Source organism: Herpailurus yagouaroundi, unplaced genomic scaffold (assembly GCF_014898765.1).
Source record: "Herpailurus yagouaroundi ecotype Mexico unplaced genomic scaffold, PumYag 139, whole genome shotgun sequence".
Lineage (NCBI taxonomy): Eukaryota > Metazoa > Chordata > Mammalia > Carnivora > Felidae > Herpailurus > Herpailurus yagouaroundi.
Genome location: NW_024412394.1, coordinates 34,759,143 through 34,776,235, shown reverse-complemented (window position 1 = coordinate 34,776,235; position 17,093 = coordinate 34,759,143). Strand labels below are relative to the sequence as shown.

General features: G+C 38.5%; 1 protein-coding gene across 5 annotated transcripts in view; it reads right to left on the bottom strand.

Moving 5' to 3' along the window:
* The window catches only part of KCNQ5 (potassium voltage-gated channel subfamily Q member 5), a 539,817-nt gene that overhangs the window by 20,570 nt on the left and 502,154 nt on the right, over window positions 1-17,093 (bottom strand). For all 5 annotated transcript variants that reach the window (XM_040473946.1, XM_040473947.1, XM_040473948.1 and 2 more), the window contains one exon: window positions 6,437-6,545. In XM_040473946.1, coding sequence (XP_040329880.1) covers window positions 6,437-6,545 — 109 coding nt within the window. The remainder of the gene's footprint in view (window positions 1-6,436; window positions 6,546-17,093) is intronic.

Sequence of the window (17,093 nt, the reverse complement as noted above, 5' to 3'; positions counted from 1 at the left end):
AGTGCTCTGCAAATGTCAATTCAGTTAATCCTCACCACAACCCTACAAGGTCAATACTATTACCATCCTCACTTCACCAACAAGGAAACGAGGCACAGAGAGCTGACATGAGTTGCCCAAGCTCACACAGAGGCTGTCATTTCTTGGATCACTTCTCCTGAGCAGTTCTCAGGAGGGTGGGGGCTGGGGATAGCATTAGCTAATGGCACCAGGGTAAAGTTGGCTGCAGCTTCAACTAAAGAATTCTTTGAGTTTTCCTCCCAAACTTTATTCATTTGGTTTTCTAGAAGGCTGGTTTGACCTTCAGAAACAATAGGGTGCGTACAAGTCAAACATAGCAGGTGTGGTGATTATGTTAAGAGAAGTCAAGAACAGGATATAACCAACAGCTTCTTGGTCATTTCTGTTCAGAATACCGAGTAATGTCCATTGGGTTGTTTAGATTATCTTTATAAGAAGAATAGGTTGTATGGTATTCTGATTCATTTCTTGACAACTGACCAAAATAGTTGTGTAAGACAAGCTGACAAGAGAACAGTTGTTGAAGATCTCACTCAGAATGGCTTTGATCTTAGCTATAGTAATTCTATGAAAAAAATACAGGTAAGAAGCAAGTGAGCTTTGCATTGCATCATTTTAACAGACAGAGCTCATTCGCAGATTGCCTAATAAACCGTCTACACAGCACTTCTGTGTTGCCTAGGTGTGCAAATCTAAGAATTTATCTAGCCAGTTCAGTATAGGAAAACAAATACAAACATTTCTCTTGTATTTTTAAAAATTATTATTCTGACAACTAAAATAATAAAAAGATAAGAAATAACAAGTGTTGGTGAGGATGTGGACAGAAAGGAAACCTTTTGCATTGTTGGTGGGAATGTAAATTGGTGCAGCCACAGTGGAAGACGGTATGGATGTCCTCAAAAAATTAAAAATTGAAATACCATAAGATGCATGGATAAACAGTATGTGCTATATATATAATGGAATATTATGCATCCATAAAAGAGATGATATCTTGCTATTTATGACAATATAAATGAGCCTAGACGGTATAGTGCTAAGTGAAATAAATCAGACTGAGAAAGACAGATACTCTATGATTTCACTCCTATATGGAATCTAAAAAACAAAACAAATGAATAAACAAATAAAAAGCAGAATCAGACCTACAAATACAGAGAATAAATTGATGATTTCCAGAGGTAAGTGGGGTGGGAGGTTGGGCAAAAAGAGTGAAGGGGAGTAGGAGATACAGGCTTCCAGTTATGGAATGAATAAGTCAGTCACATGAATAAAGGGCACAGTATAGGGAATATGGTCAATAATAGTGTATAGTGTTGTATGGTGACAGGTGGTAGCTACAGTTGGGGTGAGCAAAGCATATAGAGAAGGTGAATCACTATACTGTACCCTAAAAATAATGTAGCATTGTGTTCAACTCAAATTAAAAAATTATTATAAAAGTTACTATTCTAGAACGCTTTTATAAATAGACTTGTATTGGATATAACTTTAAAAGCTTATTTATTATGTATTATTTATTTATATTTATTATTTTGAATTAATGGGCATATATTAATTTTTGTGTGAAATATTACACAAGATTCTCACTTAGATAGTATTTACACAATGCCGAGTACAAGCTTGAAAGGTAATAGTCAACCTCTTCAGATATTCTCAAATATCCAGATGTTTGATATTGCGAGGGAACATATCTAGGTAATTTGTGGGTTTACTTTTAATTGGAAATTTTTGGTATTGTGCCTGAGAAAATATTTTTTAAACAGTGATAGGAAAACTGGTATCTTGCCATGTGTTATGGCTGAACTGTGTACCCCCAAATTTCATATGTTAAATCCCTAGCCCCTAGTACCTGTATTATTGTGACTGTATTTGAAGACAGGACTTTAATAACAGAAGTGATTAAGTTGAAATGAGACCATGAGGGTAGGGCCTAATCCAACCTGACTGGGGCTAGTATAAGAGGAGGAGATTTGGACTCAGGTATGTGGGAGCACAGAGGAAAGACCATGTGAAGACACAGTGAGAAGGTACTATCTGCCTGCAAGCCAGAGAGGCCTCAGAGGAAACAACCCTGCTGACATCTTGATCTTGCATTTCTAGCCTCCAGAACTGTGAGAAAATAAATTTTTATTGTTTAAGCCACCCAGTCCGTGGTATTTTGTTGTGGTGGCCCTAGCAGATGAATGTACCATGATATAATGAAAAGTGAGTGTGTAGAAAGTTCAAGAGTTTATCAGTTTGCCTGCCAATCTGCTTATTTCCCTGCCAATGTCAACTTTCTATTTAGAAACTAATTTCTATGAGTGAATGAAAAGAGACTTAACATTATTTGAATTAAATAATTAACAAGATAAAAAAATCATTAACAGGATACAGAACTTTTGTTAGAAGTAAGTATAATCTTCCCTCCCATTATGGGTTTAAAACACATCTCTGGCAACTTTTTGCATTCCCACTAAATAATATTTTGAGAATAATCTGTGATAATCCTGGAGGGATTACACAAAACTAAGTATTGTTCTGACTTTTAAGATGTATTTTGGAAATGTCTAAGAACAGCCATTGTTTATTACTATAAAAAGTGATGTCATTCATTGAAAAAAAGTCTCCAAGTGCATTTGGAGAATGTAATCCAGACAAGTTAAGACAGTGGCTTTAGTCATCTCAGAGAATCTTTACTCTCAAAAATAACTACAAATTAGAAAATGGCAGATGCTCAATAAATATTAATAACCCAAACGAGAACTCCTATTTTGCCCTTTGTGGGTGCAGTAGCATTGCTTTCCATGTTGTCATCCTTGCAGTGGAATACATATTTTCTGTTATACATCTAAATTTTAATTTGGCTCTTAGGAAAAACTATTATTATTGTAAGAGCAACTGGAGGACAAAAGGTATATTCAACTACTCATAGTAAATAATCAAACAATCGAGAAATAACAAGGAAAATGCCAAAACAAAGTTGCTGTTTTATAATTTTTTTTTTCCAACGTTTATTTTTTATTTTTGGGACAGAGAGAGACAGAGCATGAACGGGCGAGGGGCAGAGAGAGAGGGAGACACAGAATCGGAAACAGGCTCCAGGCTCTGAGCTCCCGGACCGCGAGATCGTGACCTGGCTGAAGTCGGACGCTTAACCGACTGCGCCACCCAGGCGCCCCAAAGTTGCTGTTTTAGAGATGAATAATAGATGGTTCACAATTGCAATCAGCAACATACATATAAAACAGCACTTTAGGTGAGCTGTAAGAAATGGGTATGTTCTGGCCAAAGACATTCCAGTCAACTGCTATTCAGCTTATTTATTTAGCTGAATCAAGAAAAGGACACTTTTGCATAAGATTTAGGGATTTATACCAACAGACTCCTTTTCAGAACTGCTGATTATATGGGTTGGTCTTTTAATCATGTATTTTAAGAAAGTAAGTATTACTGTAAGTCAAATATTTCCAATTAAAGTTATTAGCTCTTGGGTGTAGCTATTATGTTTTTAGAGAATCCGTGAATTTTAAGGGGAACTTGGAAATGAGTTTTTAAAAACCCAGTAAGCAGAATCTGGATATGGGAGAGAAAAACATCCCCCTTGAGTGTCACAAAGTAGCAAGCAGAAAGCTTCAGAAATTCACAAAAAGGAGATACATGTAAATAATAAAGTCCTGTTAAAAATAAGAACCAAGAAAGGATTCTGAAAAGCAAGGGAATTCTGCAAAGGACTTCACAAAAATCAGGCAAGTTTCAAGAGGATGGTACAAAAGTAAGTCTTAAGCTGCCACTAAAGTGCTTAGCTCGCGGAATAAACCTATTTGATTTTCTTTCATTCAGCTCACAATTCTTTTTATAGGGTGTGAGGCAAAAGCAGAAAGCTATGGAAGGTCTTGGGAAATGAACAAATTGGGTTAAGTATGACTTTTAGGAAACCTAATCTGTTCCCATTAGATAAGATTTTATGGTACTTGTTGCAAGTCACACTAATCTGTGGATGAACTACTCCACCTTCACATTAGGGTCTTTGAGGGGTATAATGAATGAATGCAGAGAATTTCAAGGTGACTTCTTAGCCAGCCATGTCCAGTAAAACTTTCTGCAAAGATGATGGACTATATCTTCTGTGCCTAGTATAGTAGCCACTTGTGGCTCTTGGGCACTTTAAAAGTGGATAGTGCCACTGATAAACTGAATTTTAAATTTTATTTAATTTTAATTCAAATTTAATTAGATTTATGTGGCCACTGGTGACTATATTGGACAATGCTGTTCAGGTCCTTTCTGTTCCTTTAACTGAAGACTTCAGGCATAATTTTACTACATATTCTTGGGTTTTCTGGGCTTTAATATTACCCAAGTCTTCTAGGTTCCCCTGGAGTAGTGTGATCATACAATTGTCCATACTGGGATACTTTGAGAAAGACAGGGTGTGTTAACAATGACCAATTATGATGAGACAAGAGGCATACTCTGGGATGGCCCAGGGCACAAAAGAAGGTTGGTTCCCTACTTATAGGGTTTGTTGCTTGAGGGTTCTGTTGAGAAGTAACCAAGTTTTACTTCACTTTTTTTTTTTTTTTTTTTTTTGGCCAGGGTAGGGGAGTGCCATTACAGATAAGATTTAAGTATCTTCTAGGGGTACACATTTTCATCAACCATGATTTGCTTTGCCATCACAAACATTTACCAAAATCTTTTATAACTCATTTCTGCTTTCCCAGTGATTCCCAAACATCAAGTAAAGCGATGTCTAATGATACTAAATGACCAACTAAAAATAGCAGTAAATAATCAGTCACGCTGATCTCTGAAATTAGACTAAGTAGCTGAAGAGCTATATTGGGTTGGATATTTTATGTTTTCTTTTGGCTTTTTGGTAAGAGACAGAGAAAGCCAAAAAGACCAGAGGTATTTCTTTGCAAGAGAGTCACTCTGGGTTCCCTGACAGATTAAAATTCTCCCAAAGGGATCAAAACTAGGCAGGATGAGCACACAGCAGTTTATTTAATCCAGAAGCTGGGTTTTGGAGGGAGTGGATCCTGGAAGTATAAAAGTAAATTACTTTGGGTACACTTTTAGCTTTTGCCATTGGGAGAGAAAGCATACTAAGATCAGTGTTTAAACCGAATATCTATTTAAAGAGTATTTAGAGGCCCAAATTCCTTCCTTGCCTCGGCCTGGTGGATGGCTGCCATGTGTATTCTCACCAGAGAAGAAGGATGGGGTTTTAGTCTCTGGAGAGGTCTCTGAACTGCAGGCTACCAGGCACATACTCTAACCTTAAACCTAACTCTAACCTGAACCCTAGCCCTACCCATGACTCCTAAAAACTAATGCTAATCCTAACCCTAAACCTAACTCTAATTCGAACCCTAACCCTGCTCCTAACTCCTAACCCTAACCTTATGGGAGGTCTCAAAACTGCAGGATACCAGGCAACAGCCTCACCATGGCCTTAACTCTAAACCTAACCCAGATCTGAAAAAAAAAAAAAAAAAAAGGAAAAGAAGATGTGGTATATATATGCAATGGACTATTACTCAGCCATAAAAAGAATGAAATCTTGCCATTTGCCACGACGTGGACGGAGCAGAATATTATGCAAAGCAAAATGATATGTCAGTCAGAAAAAGACAAATACCATATGATTTCACTCATTTGTGGAATTTAAGAGACAAAACAAATGAGCAAAGGGAAAACAAAGAGAGGCAAACCAAGAAACAGACTCTTAACTATTGAGAACAAACTGATGGTTACCAGTAGGGAGAGGGTGGGCAGATTGGCTAAAGAGGCAATGGGGATTTAGGAGCACACTTGGCTGTGATGAGCACCTGAGGTTGTATGGAAATGTTGAATCATTATACTGTACAGCTGAAACTAATACTGCACTGTATGTTGACTAACTGAAATTTAAATAAAAACTTAAAAAACAAAAGATCAGTGTTTGACATTATATTTCAGCAGGATAGGAGCAAGTCACTGCCCAGTACTTTACGTTTCCTCTTTTTTAGAACTCAACCTGTTTTGAAACAACCTAGTGGGATTTTTTCCTTGACACACGATACAGAACATGGATTGGAGCATCAAGTCATAAAAATAATTTTAAAAATCCAACTGGATCTATACACTAAATGTCCTGAAAGCCACAAATTCTTCTGGTGAGCCAATTCTCATGGAATCTCTCTGGCATGGCCTGGCATTTCAAATCCTGCCGACCTTTTATATAACGCACTTTGTGTTGTGCACAGTAGAATTTTGTATTAAGAAAATATATTTCAGAATTTAATAGGCATGTGAATGAATAGGAACAGAGAAACTAATTATTTCAGGAGGTTTACCTGTAGGAAAAAGCGCTTAGCAACATAGTCATTCACATAATCAGAGGTAGGTCTCTGAGTCATTTTGTCAAAGGCTTTCCACCAACCTGATAGCTCGAATGACCGTTTTAAGCGGTGGGGTGAGGTCTTCTACTGATACGTCACACTGGCAGCCCTTTTCATCATATACATCATCAGTGCCAAGCGCTGTGTCAGCTGCAAGAGAAGATTACCAGTTAAATAATACCACCACCAGCAGTTTACAACATGTTTGCTGAATTTGTCTCACATAGGAATAGGGGGGAACTCACAGACTAAGCTTATAAACCGAGATATGTGTAAGGCCAGCCAATTGTTTTTCCCCATGTTATTCCTCCTCCTTTTCCTACAACCTCATTAATTTTATGTGATTTGAGATGAATACCTTTCTGAGCTGTTTTCCACGGGAAAGATGAAGCTGTTGACACACTGTCTTTCCAGTCGTGGTGATGGATTTGTGTTGATCCACCCATGCTCTTTTGCCCAGTTCTTTTGAAACTAACTGCCAGCATTCAAATAACAGCTGTTTGGAATTAGGGAAACAGTCTTTGGATACTTAACTAACTGGCCTGTAAATATAGAGCTTGAAGCCCATGTCATTGACCCCATTAGCCCCAGGCCCTGAACAAGTGTGTAAGCAGCTACTCCAAGAATACTGACTACTTATAGGTTACTGGAAACAGGCAGCTCAGAAGAGAGTTTGCTTAAGATAGTACAGCCAAAGTTGAGAGATTTTCAGATTGGACAATCAAATCAGTTCTTAATAAATCGCGAAAATTAATTTTTGGGTTAATTGCAAAATTTGGAAAAGGGGGAAGGGTTATAATAAATACCAAATTAATAAAGACTTAGAAAATTCATAAGGAATAAGCTCATACCATTGAAGCTTTGTTTTCAGCAACAAGATATTGAATACAAGTTAACATTTCTGGAATGAGGGATGGGTTAAATAAATATTGGTATGTTTATACAATGGAATATTAGGAAGCTGTTAAAAATGATGTTTAAGACTAGGGACTGGGATAATGTCACAATTTATTATTTAAAAAAATCTATATATCTTAAAAAATCTTTTTTAATGTTTATCTTTGAGAGAGAGAGAGAACAGGGGAGGGGCAGAGACAGAGGGAGACACAGAATCCAAAGGAAGCTCTAGGCTCCAAGCTGTACGCATGGAGCCCGACAGGGGACTCAAACTCACGAACTGTGAGATCATGACCTGAGCCGAAGTCGGATGCTTAACCGACTAACTCACCCAGGTGCCTCTAAAAAAAAATCTATATATCTGGGATTAAGAATGATTTTATTCTTTTTACTTGGCTATATATATATATGTGTGTATATATATATATTTATATAATGTTTATTTATTTTGAGAGAGACAGAGTGCATGAGCATAAGTGGGGAAGGGGCAGAGAGAGAGAGAGAGAGAATCCAAAGCAGGCTTTGCACTGTCAGCATGGAGCCCAATGTGGGGCTCAAACTCACAAACCATGAGATCGTGACCTGAACCAAAATCAAGAGTCGGAAGCTTAACTGACTGAACCACTCAGGCACCCTACTTAGCTATAATTTTCTAAAATTTCTACAATTACCTTGGTAGTAAAGTAAATAAAGTAATAAAAATACACTCATGAGAGATGAGTTATGTAGCCTCTAAATACTATTTCAGCCTCCTTAAATGTTAAGGTGCACTAAAGGATTAACACCGCTTTCTGCTGCCTTTGCTCTGCCCAGTGTTCATTTGCTAAGTCATGAAAAGAAGAGAATTTGCCGTGAGTTGTCTTGGTTGGGTTCAAAATCCTAAAGGGCTATTAGAAGTCCATTCACTGAAGCAGTGCTTATATTTGGACTGCAGCTGGTGCATCATTTAAGACTATTTACTGTGTGGTTACTCAGTTTATTGTGTGCTGAGAGCAGAAGTAGTGGTATGGAAAGATATGTAAATGGGTCTTCATAACCCTTCTTCATGGTCCTTCTGGCCTTCCTGCCCTCAAGCCTAGTGAGAGGATAAGACAGAGCTACCACTTCACGATAATGAAAATAATAGCAACCACTCATTGACATTTATGCCAGGCACTTAGGTGAAGCTTCTGCAACGATTAGTTTTCTCACTTATAGCAACTCTCCCAGTTGGTGGTGATATTATGCTTGGTTTTTAGAAGCCAAAACTGAGGCTTAGAGAAGGTAAGTATCTCACGTGAGGCCACAAAAGTGGTCAGTGGAGACAGTAAATTGCGGAGCATGTGGTTAAAATCCAGTTCCGGAGTCTGTGAAGCCTTTGTGCTTTACGTTGCATTACCCAGTGTCAGCATGGGTTCAGGGTTCCATAATGGGTTCAGGAGTGGCGTGCAACATGCCAGGAGACAGCAGGGGAGAGAGATCATCGCAAGCCTCATTGGTGCAGCATATCCCTGGGGGGTATGTTCTCAACTTCTCTCCAGAAGAGTTTGCTACAGTTTATTTTTTAAATTATTATTAGTTTTTTAATTTAATTTTTTATTCTTTAAAATTTACATCCAAATTAGTTAGCATATAGTGAAACAATGATTTCAGGAGTAGATTCCTTAATGCCCCTTACCCATTTAGCCCATCCCTATATTTAATTATTTTTGAGAGAGACAGCATGGGTGGGGGAGAGACCAAGAGAGGAGGTCAGAGGATGCAAAGTGGACTCTGAACTGATAGCTATAAGCCCAATGCCGGGCTTAAACCCAGGAACCGTGAGATCGCGACCTGAGCGAAAGTCAGTCGCTCAACCGACTGAGCCCCCCAGGTGCCCCAGTTCATGACAGTTTAAATGAGAGTATTGACCCAGTCTGACACTTGGTTCTAACTCAGTGATGAGCTTGAGGGTAGCTGGCCCATTTCGCTTGATTGACCACCTACACAACACAGCCCTTTCAGTGCACAACATGCCCAAGGTTAGATGACATTCTTGCAGGAACTGTTTGCAATTTCTTCCTCCGATTTGATCCTAACCTGTTTTTAGTTGGTGGAGTGGGCTGAATAGTATTGCCCTAAAGTTCATATGCACTTGGAACACTAGAATATGGCCTTATTTGGAATAAGGGTCTTTGCAGATGTAATTAAGGTAAGGTTGAAGATGAGGTCATACTGGGTTAGGGTGGGCCCTAAATCCAATGAAAATGTCCTTATAAGGTAGAAAAGGAGAAGATACAGGAACAAAGAAAAGATGGAAGTGGAGACTGGAATAGTGCATTTAGAAGTCAAGAACACCAAGAATTCTGGGCAACCACAAAACAGAGAGGCATGGGATGGTTTCTCCCTCAGAGTCTCCAGAAGGAACCAACCCTGGTGCTGCCCTGATTTCTTGAACCGTGAGAGAAGAAATTTCTGTTGTTTCAAGCCACCCAGTGTGTGTGGTAATTTGTTATGGCATCCCTAGGAAACTAACACAGTGGGGAAAACTTTTCTTCATGGTTTCTAAATCTTCACTCAAGGACAATAATAATTATGATAATAACTGTAATAAGCGCTTTTTAGGGAAATCTAATTATGTGCCAAGAAATTTAATTAATTGCTTCAAATCCCACAAGAGGTATGGGTAATAATGTTTTATTGTTATATTTAACATGATATTAAAATGAAATATAAGCATATATTTAATATAATATATGTTATATTATATTAAATAATGCCCTATTTTACAGACTATGAAAGCAAGGCACAGAAAGCTGAGAAGCTTTCCCATGGACAAATGAAGAGTGACAGAACCAGAATTTAAATGTGGGCAGTTGGGTTTTGGAGCTGCACTATTAATTAAATATTTCCTAACCCTGAGACTCATTTCTGACTCCTTCAAGATTTGTCTTTCTTATTTCTTGTCATCTGGACTCCCTTCTCTTGCATTACATTTTCATCCACATGACTGTGTGCACCTGGCTCTCATGGTCTCAGCTGAAGTGATCCCATAACACCGAGAGAGAACTGTATTCAGAGGAGTGTGATTTCCATGGCCAAGTGCCGAAGGAGACCTAGAAATAGGTCCCATGGAGGCTGGATGGTCATTGGGTGCTATTGTGGAACACTTTGAGATGTCCAGATGTTAGCTCCCTTCAAGAAATATCAAATAATGCACTTAATCAGGATCCTCAGGACAGAATCCACAAAAGTATTTTACGCTGTCCTTCAAAAAAGGAATATGTGATTGCTTTCCTCATCTGAACTCTAATGAGAGGTACTTCTAACGTGGTCCCACTTCATATCTCAGAAAGCTGGGGAACACTGGAGAGGCTACAAGGAAGGCAGATCCTGCGATGCCTGTGCCAATGGCTTATCTGCTTGAAAATTCCATGTAACCAGCCATAGCACAATGATGTATGTCCAAAACAATTAAATAGCATAAAATACTAGGTCCTTTAATTATGAGGTTAGTGGAAAACTTTATCAGCAGGTGTGTACTGTTACAATAGGCACAAAAGGTAAAGATAATGAAACTATAATGTTCTCACTGTGAATGAAACTGGAAACATCCCAAATGATTACGAGAGTTTCCATCCAGCTTAACTCTGCTTCACCTCGCCCCTGTCCTGTACCCCAATAAGAGCTTTAGTTTGGCCATACTATTTACAGTTAGCTTTAGTTTAGCCATACTTTAGTTTTAGCCATACAGGCGGGGCAGAAGATGGGAGTCAGTCACCAACTGCATCATATCCAAATGCACCTTACTGTGGAATGTTATACCACTAATAACTTGATTGTTCAAGGCATAAATTAAATTCTCAGTCTTTAAAGAGATATTTTTTGTAGGTTAGGTCAGAGCAAATGAATAGGAAATATATCTTTGCTGGCATGTACTGAAGCAAGGGCTGAGTTAGGAATTTTTTCTCCTTATTTCAAAGCCACAAAAATGGGGAAAATGCAGTCTTTCTCCTTCATAACTATCTTGAGATGTCCATTTTCTTTCCCGTGAGGTTAATAGCACATGTCTTTCACATGATTCCTAGAGGCTTAAGACGTTTAGTGAATTTTAAGGTGCCTAGATGGGGCTACATTTTCAGCCACGCCTGGCTATCTGCTCTCCAATCATATCTGGCTCTCTTCCCTTGCATTCTGGGAGATGTGGGTTATGGGTACATAAGCTCATGTGAGCATCAGTCTGCACAACACCTAATCACAGAAAGCAAGATGCCAATAGAGTGAGATGCTCCCTGGAAGTCCCACTCCCTGCGGGCAATCCTCCCAGGTGTGGGGAACCTGACCCAGTGGAAGATCTGTGCCTAGAGATAAAAGAAGTTTAAAATACAACTCTTTATCTCTCCCAACCCTCTCCTGTTTCCTATTAATTAGCAGTATTCAAAATTTGCTTTCAAATACTTTGTTCCCTACATTTTGGAAAATCTATTTCACAGTGTTTGGAAAAGATCATGTAAGCCTTAGATGATGAAGAGAGAGGACGTAAAGGATATTCTGAAAACTTCCGCTATATCCCAAGACTGTTTTTCTGTTCCCACTATGAAATTCTGCCATCAAGATGTAGGTAGTTGTGAAAAAAGGAGAAGTAGTTTCTAGTTCTTTCTCTTGGTCACCTCCGTTTGCAGATTAGATTTATTTCTACATTTCTTAATGAAATGTTACAATGGTTTTCTACCTTGCCTGTATGTAAGAATCAGCTGGGGAGTATTAAAAAACAAACAAACAAAAAAACCTTAATACCCAGAACATCCTCAGGACTAATAACATGAGGAAACTGAGGGCTGGCATCCAGGCCAAAAAATGACATTCCATGGTTTCCTCTCAGCCAGAGCTTAGGAGTGTGTTTGACTAGTCTGCCATTGGATTTGGGCTAATTCTCCATGTTTTCCCCAATACCACTAGTATATTTTTCATGGGAACAATTTGAGACAATACAGGTGCTTCAACAGAAAGAGGAAATGATTGCCAGAAAACAATTTTAAGAACATCCCTTGACAAATTGGTGATATAGGAGCTAGGTTTCAGTTTTTTTACACAGCTAAAGGCCTCAGTTTTCAGAATCTCAGTTCTTGCTTCTATCACTCAGTCATCTGAAACCCCACTCTTTACAGGCATTGTTCTCTTGGCCTTGGCATTGTTCTCTTAGAAAGGAATCACCACTGTTTTTACGCACAAGAGGCTTACATGTTCATCATTCAAAATAAAATCAAATTGTCAAAATGTAGCAGAAAATATTTGTTTTGTCTGTAGAGGAATGATAATGTCCTGATGTTTGGGTCAGTAGAAGAAATTATAAAGGACAGAGCTGACAGCTTTGATCATGAATACAGAAAATGTTACTACCTGAAATAACTAAATTACAATGCAAAGAAAAATGCTTGATTAGGAAAACAATGGAAAGATATAAAAAGGCTTAATATTTGTAATGCATAAAGAGCTTATTTGAAGGGATCAAAATTCAAAATGTAAATGTATAAATAAGCCTGTCAGGAGAGACCACTAGTATCAAAAAATGACAGAAAACTATTCAACCTAACTAGAAATAAAATAAATATAAATTAAAGCTATGTGAATGTATGGGCTTACACCAACTTAATTAGCAAAAAAAAATAATGACTAATACTAATAATACTGAGGTGAATCGGGTGACTCTGACATTGCTAGTGACCATGTAAATTGGAACAAAATTTTATAATCAGCAATCTTATAATTTTACACCAGAGACATCTTCTTTGGAAATAATTTCAAAAAAGAAAATAAAGACAGCTTAATACAATAATGTTTACAGCATTATTGTCCATTGTAGAGAAATAGTTATAGAAATTTCAATGTCCCAAAGTAGGAAACTGTCAGTTATGGTAAATTACAGTATTTGACCATGATGCTGTACTACACAGCTACAAAAAAGATAATTATGAGTAGTACAGTATAATATTAAAGTATGCATTTTTAAATGCTCAGTAAAATTAAAATATGAAACTAAATATTCATGTTGATTATAACTATGTACAGTGATACATAAAAAGAAAACCAATGGAAACAATATATAAAAATAAAATTGGCTGTACTGAGCATGAAATTATAAATGATTTGTATTACTTTTAAAATTCTGTAAGGAAGGGTGCCTGGGTGGCTCAGTCAGTTAAGCATCTGACTTTGGCTCAGGTCATGATCTCATGGTTTCTGAGTTCCAACCCCATGTCAGGCTCTGTGCTGATAACTCAGAGCCTGGAGCTTGCTTCAGATTCTGTGTCTCCCTCTGTCTCTCTGCCCCACCCCCGCTTGTGCTCGCTCTCTGTCTCTCTCCCTCTCTCTCTCAAAAAGTAAATAAACACTAAGAAAATAAAATAAAATTCCATAAGGAATTTAAAGATATTTTTCTATCACAAAAATATTATAATGGAGTATTTGAAAAATAGAAAAACAATGAGAGTGAAGAAAAAAAATCTTCCCAAGTTCCAGAACTTAAAGGAAACAATTATTATAATGTAATTATTACAATAAAATTGAGGAGGATGGAAATTCACAATACATTTTTATTTTGGGAATTTAAATGAAGCCTATTATAAATTCTATTCCATTATGCTATGGGGAGCATACATTAAAGTGGCCACTGTTAATGGCGGTGATAACTAATTTATTACATTCTGTTATGATTTATAGTTTATTTTCCAAGCATTCCTTCCTTCTGTGGCTGTTGTGTTTCAATTACCTTTCCCCACGATCATTTTCCAACACCTTAAATATCATCCTAAAATTAGAGATTCCATTTTCGTCATGTGCTAGTCCGAAGGCAATTCCTTTAATCCAGTTAGAGTTTAGAATAGCTGCTTGGGCCCTGCTGTAGTAGTGCGATTTCATTTCACTATGTCCTTGGCCAGGGCTTTTTTCTTGTTGAGTTAGATGCTGCTATGTCATCAACAAGATGTACTGGGTTCTCAAGGTACTAATAAGGAACCTAGAAAAATACTCCAGTTAATAGATATTTTGTTCTAGATGTTTTTCTTTTCAAATACTTTTTTTAATACTTTTTTAAAATGTTTGTTTATTTTTGAGAGAGAGAGAGAGAGACACAGAGTGTGAATGGGGGAGGGGCAGAGAGAGAGGGAGACACAGAATCCGAAGCAGGAGCCAGGCTCTAAGCTGTCAGCACAGAGCCTGATGTGGGACTTGAACCCACAAACCACGAGATCATGACCTGAGCCGAAGGCAGCTGCTTAACCGACTGAGCCACCCAGGTGCTCCTTTTCCAATACTTTTTAAAACTTGTTCTTCTCCCATTATAATAATAATACATGCTCACTGTAGAAACTTTGAATTTTATTTTATTATTTAAAAAAAATTTTAATGTGTATTTATTTTTGAGAGAGAGAGTTGCAAGTGGGGAAGGCCCAGAGAGAGAGGGAGACACAATCCAAAGCAGGCTCCAGGCTCTGAGCTGTCGGCACAAAGCCCGACCTGGGGCTTGAACTCGATCATGACCTGAGCTGCAGTTGGACGCTTAACTGACTGAGCCACCCAGGCGCCTCTAAAACTTTTAAGTTTAAATTGAATAATAAAGAATGAGAATAATTTGTTTATAGTTTTAACACTCTGAAGCAGATCCTATTAAATTTTGGCCTGTTCCCTTCCACTCCCTTTTCCTCTGCATTGTCTGCTATTTAATGTCAAAGTCAATTTTTCAACACAGATTGCAAGTTGGGACATCTCTGGGTGCCGTGTGAGGGAACTTTATTCGTATAGCTCAGCTTCATTCAACCTCACCTCATTATATATAGCCTTTCCATCCCAATCTCCAGCTGCACCAGACTACCAAAGGTTTCTCCAGGTGCTGTTTAGGCGTCAGTTAACTTTGGATACTCTCCCCAAGGGTAGTGTCGACACACCCCTATCCATTCTCCTCCCTGTTTTTTTTTTTTTTTTTTTTTTTGGCTGGCAATCTCTGGGTGCTAAATTTTCAATCAATAGATTATATTATGTGCAGGGCACCGCAAAAACAAGGCACTCTCCTCCCCGTGGGGACAACATCAGAATATTCAGAAAAAAAATTTACATTTTAGCACGCATAAAAGTTTTGCACCATTTTGAAAACTAGAATTTTATCTTGATGCTTAGCAATGACTGATATTTTGAGTTATCCAAAACAGAGAGGGTGAGCTATAGAGGGAAGCATGACAAAGTTTAGAGCCTCGGATCCAGCTCTGCAATTATAAGCCCTTCGAGAGTTTACCACCTCCGTGAAAGGCAGCCTGATGCCCGACACTGACTCAGCCGTCTTCCTCCACTGTGAGCACATAGCTCTCTGACAGTTGTTACAAAGTATTAAGCTTGATTGTTTGCAAGCCCCTTTCCTTGCTAGACATGAACTCTGTGAGGGCAGGGGCCATGTCTTTTAATTTTTGTGTCTATCTACCATGTATCTTCTCATTCATGTGCCTTCTGCTCTTAAAACACTGCATGGTTGAGAGAACACACTCAATGAATGTTTGGCTCATGAGTGATGAAGCATTCCCCCTAGGCTCCGTGACAGTAGTCCCTGTTCAATAATGTCTGGATTTAGGATTTTAAAATTTGGTGGTTGGGCAGATGACGTTTCACTGTGTTCTTGTTTACTGGGTGGATCACCTCCCCAAGTTGAGAGACAAGTGTCTTCACTGAAGAAGTTGTCAGCTGAGCAGTCAGGATGGCCCTAGTCTCTCAACTTTGTGTTCAGAGATGGATGAATTCAGAGCCTTTGCCTTGAGCACTCTGTGGCCTGGAGGGCCCTTTATTTTAGTAATGATAGCTGTAATTAATTTAGCCCTTCTATGTGAGGTGGTTTACAGTACAAACTGTAATTTAAAATATAAGACTGTCAGTTTGGAAATGCTATGCTCATTTTACAGATGAAGAAACTGTAGCTGGACAAGGTTAAATAACTGCCTAAGATACAGGGTTATTAAGGACAGAGCAATAAAATTGAGATCATGTCTGTCTGTGTGCAAGTCTCCAATGGCTCCCCATTTTTTCCAGAGTAAAAGCCTGTCTTTTCTAGGGCTACAAGGCCCTGTATGTCTGTCTCTCCTCCATTTCCTTTCTGATATCATTTCCCATCATTTTCCCCCTGGCGCTTTTCCCTCCAGGCTTCTCTTCTCTCTCACAGGCCTCCTAGTTGCTCCTTAAAGGAGCCTGCACCTCTTCTTAGGTCTATCTTTCAGGAACTGTCTCCAGAAAACCTGGAGCCTCTTTAGCTGCTTTGGGTCTCTGCTCAGTATCAGTTCTTTAGGAGAACTACCTGGACCACCCTCTGTAAGTACATACCTCCCTACTCCACCAATCTGTGTGTCTCCTTACCTTTCGCTCCTTTTTGCTTTTTCTACAGCACTCACGTTAATATATGATTTACTTGTTGGTGTTTATTATTTCTTTTCCCTACTAGAATGTAAAATCTACAAAGGCCAGTATCTTGTTCTCTGATGTATCTCACTCACCTCGAGGAGCAGTGTGCTAATATTTAATAAGAGAACCATCAGGGTAAGGGAAGTCCCTTCTACTCTAGGATCTATCTTACTGGTTACAAAGTATAATTTACTAACTAACTTCTGGATTTTGGCCACCTTGCTGTTTTCTCTTTTACTGTAGTGTGTGTGTGTGTGTGTGTGTGTGTGATTTTTCATGACTAGGTATACTCTGAGATCCTACTGTAAAAAAAAATCTAATTTTTCGGGGCGCCTGGGTGGCGCAGTCGGTTAAGCGTCCGACTTCAGCCAGGTCACGATCTCGCGGTCCGTGAGTTCGAGCCCCGCG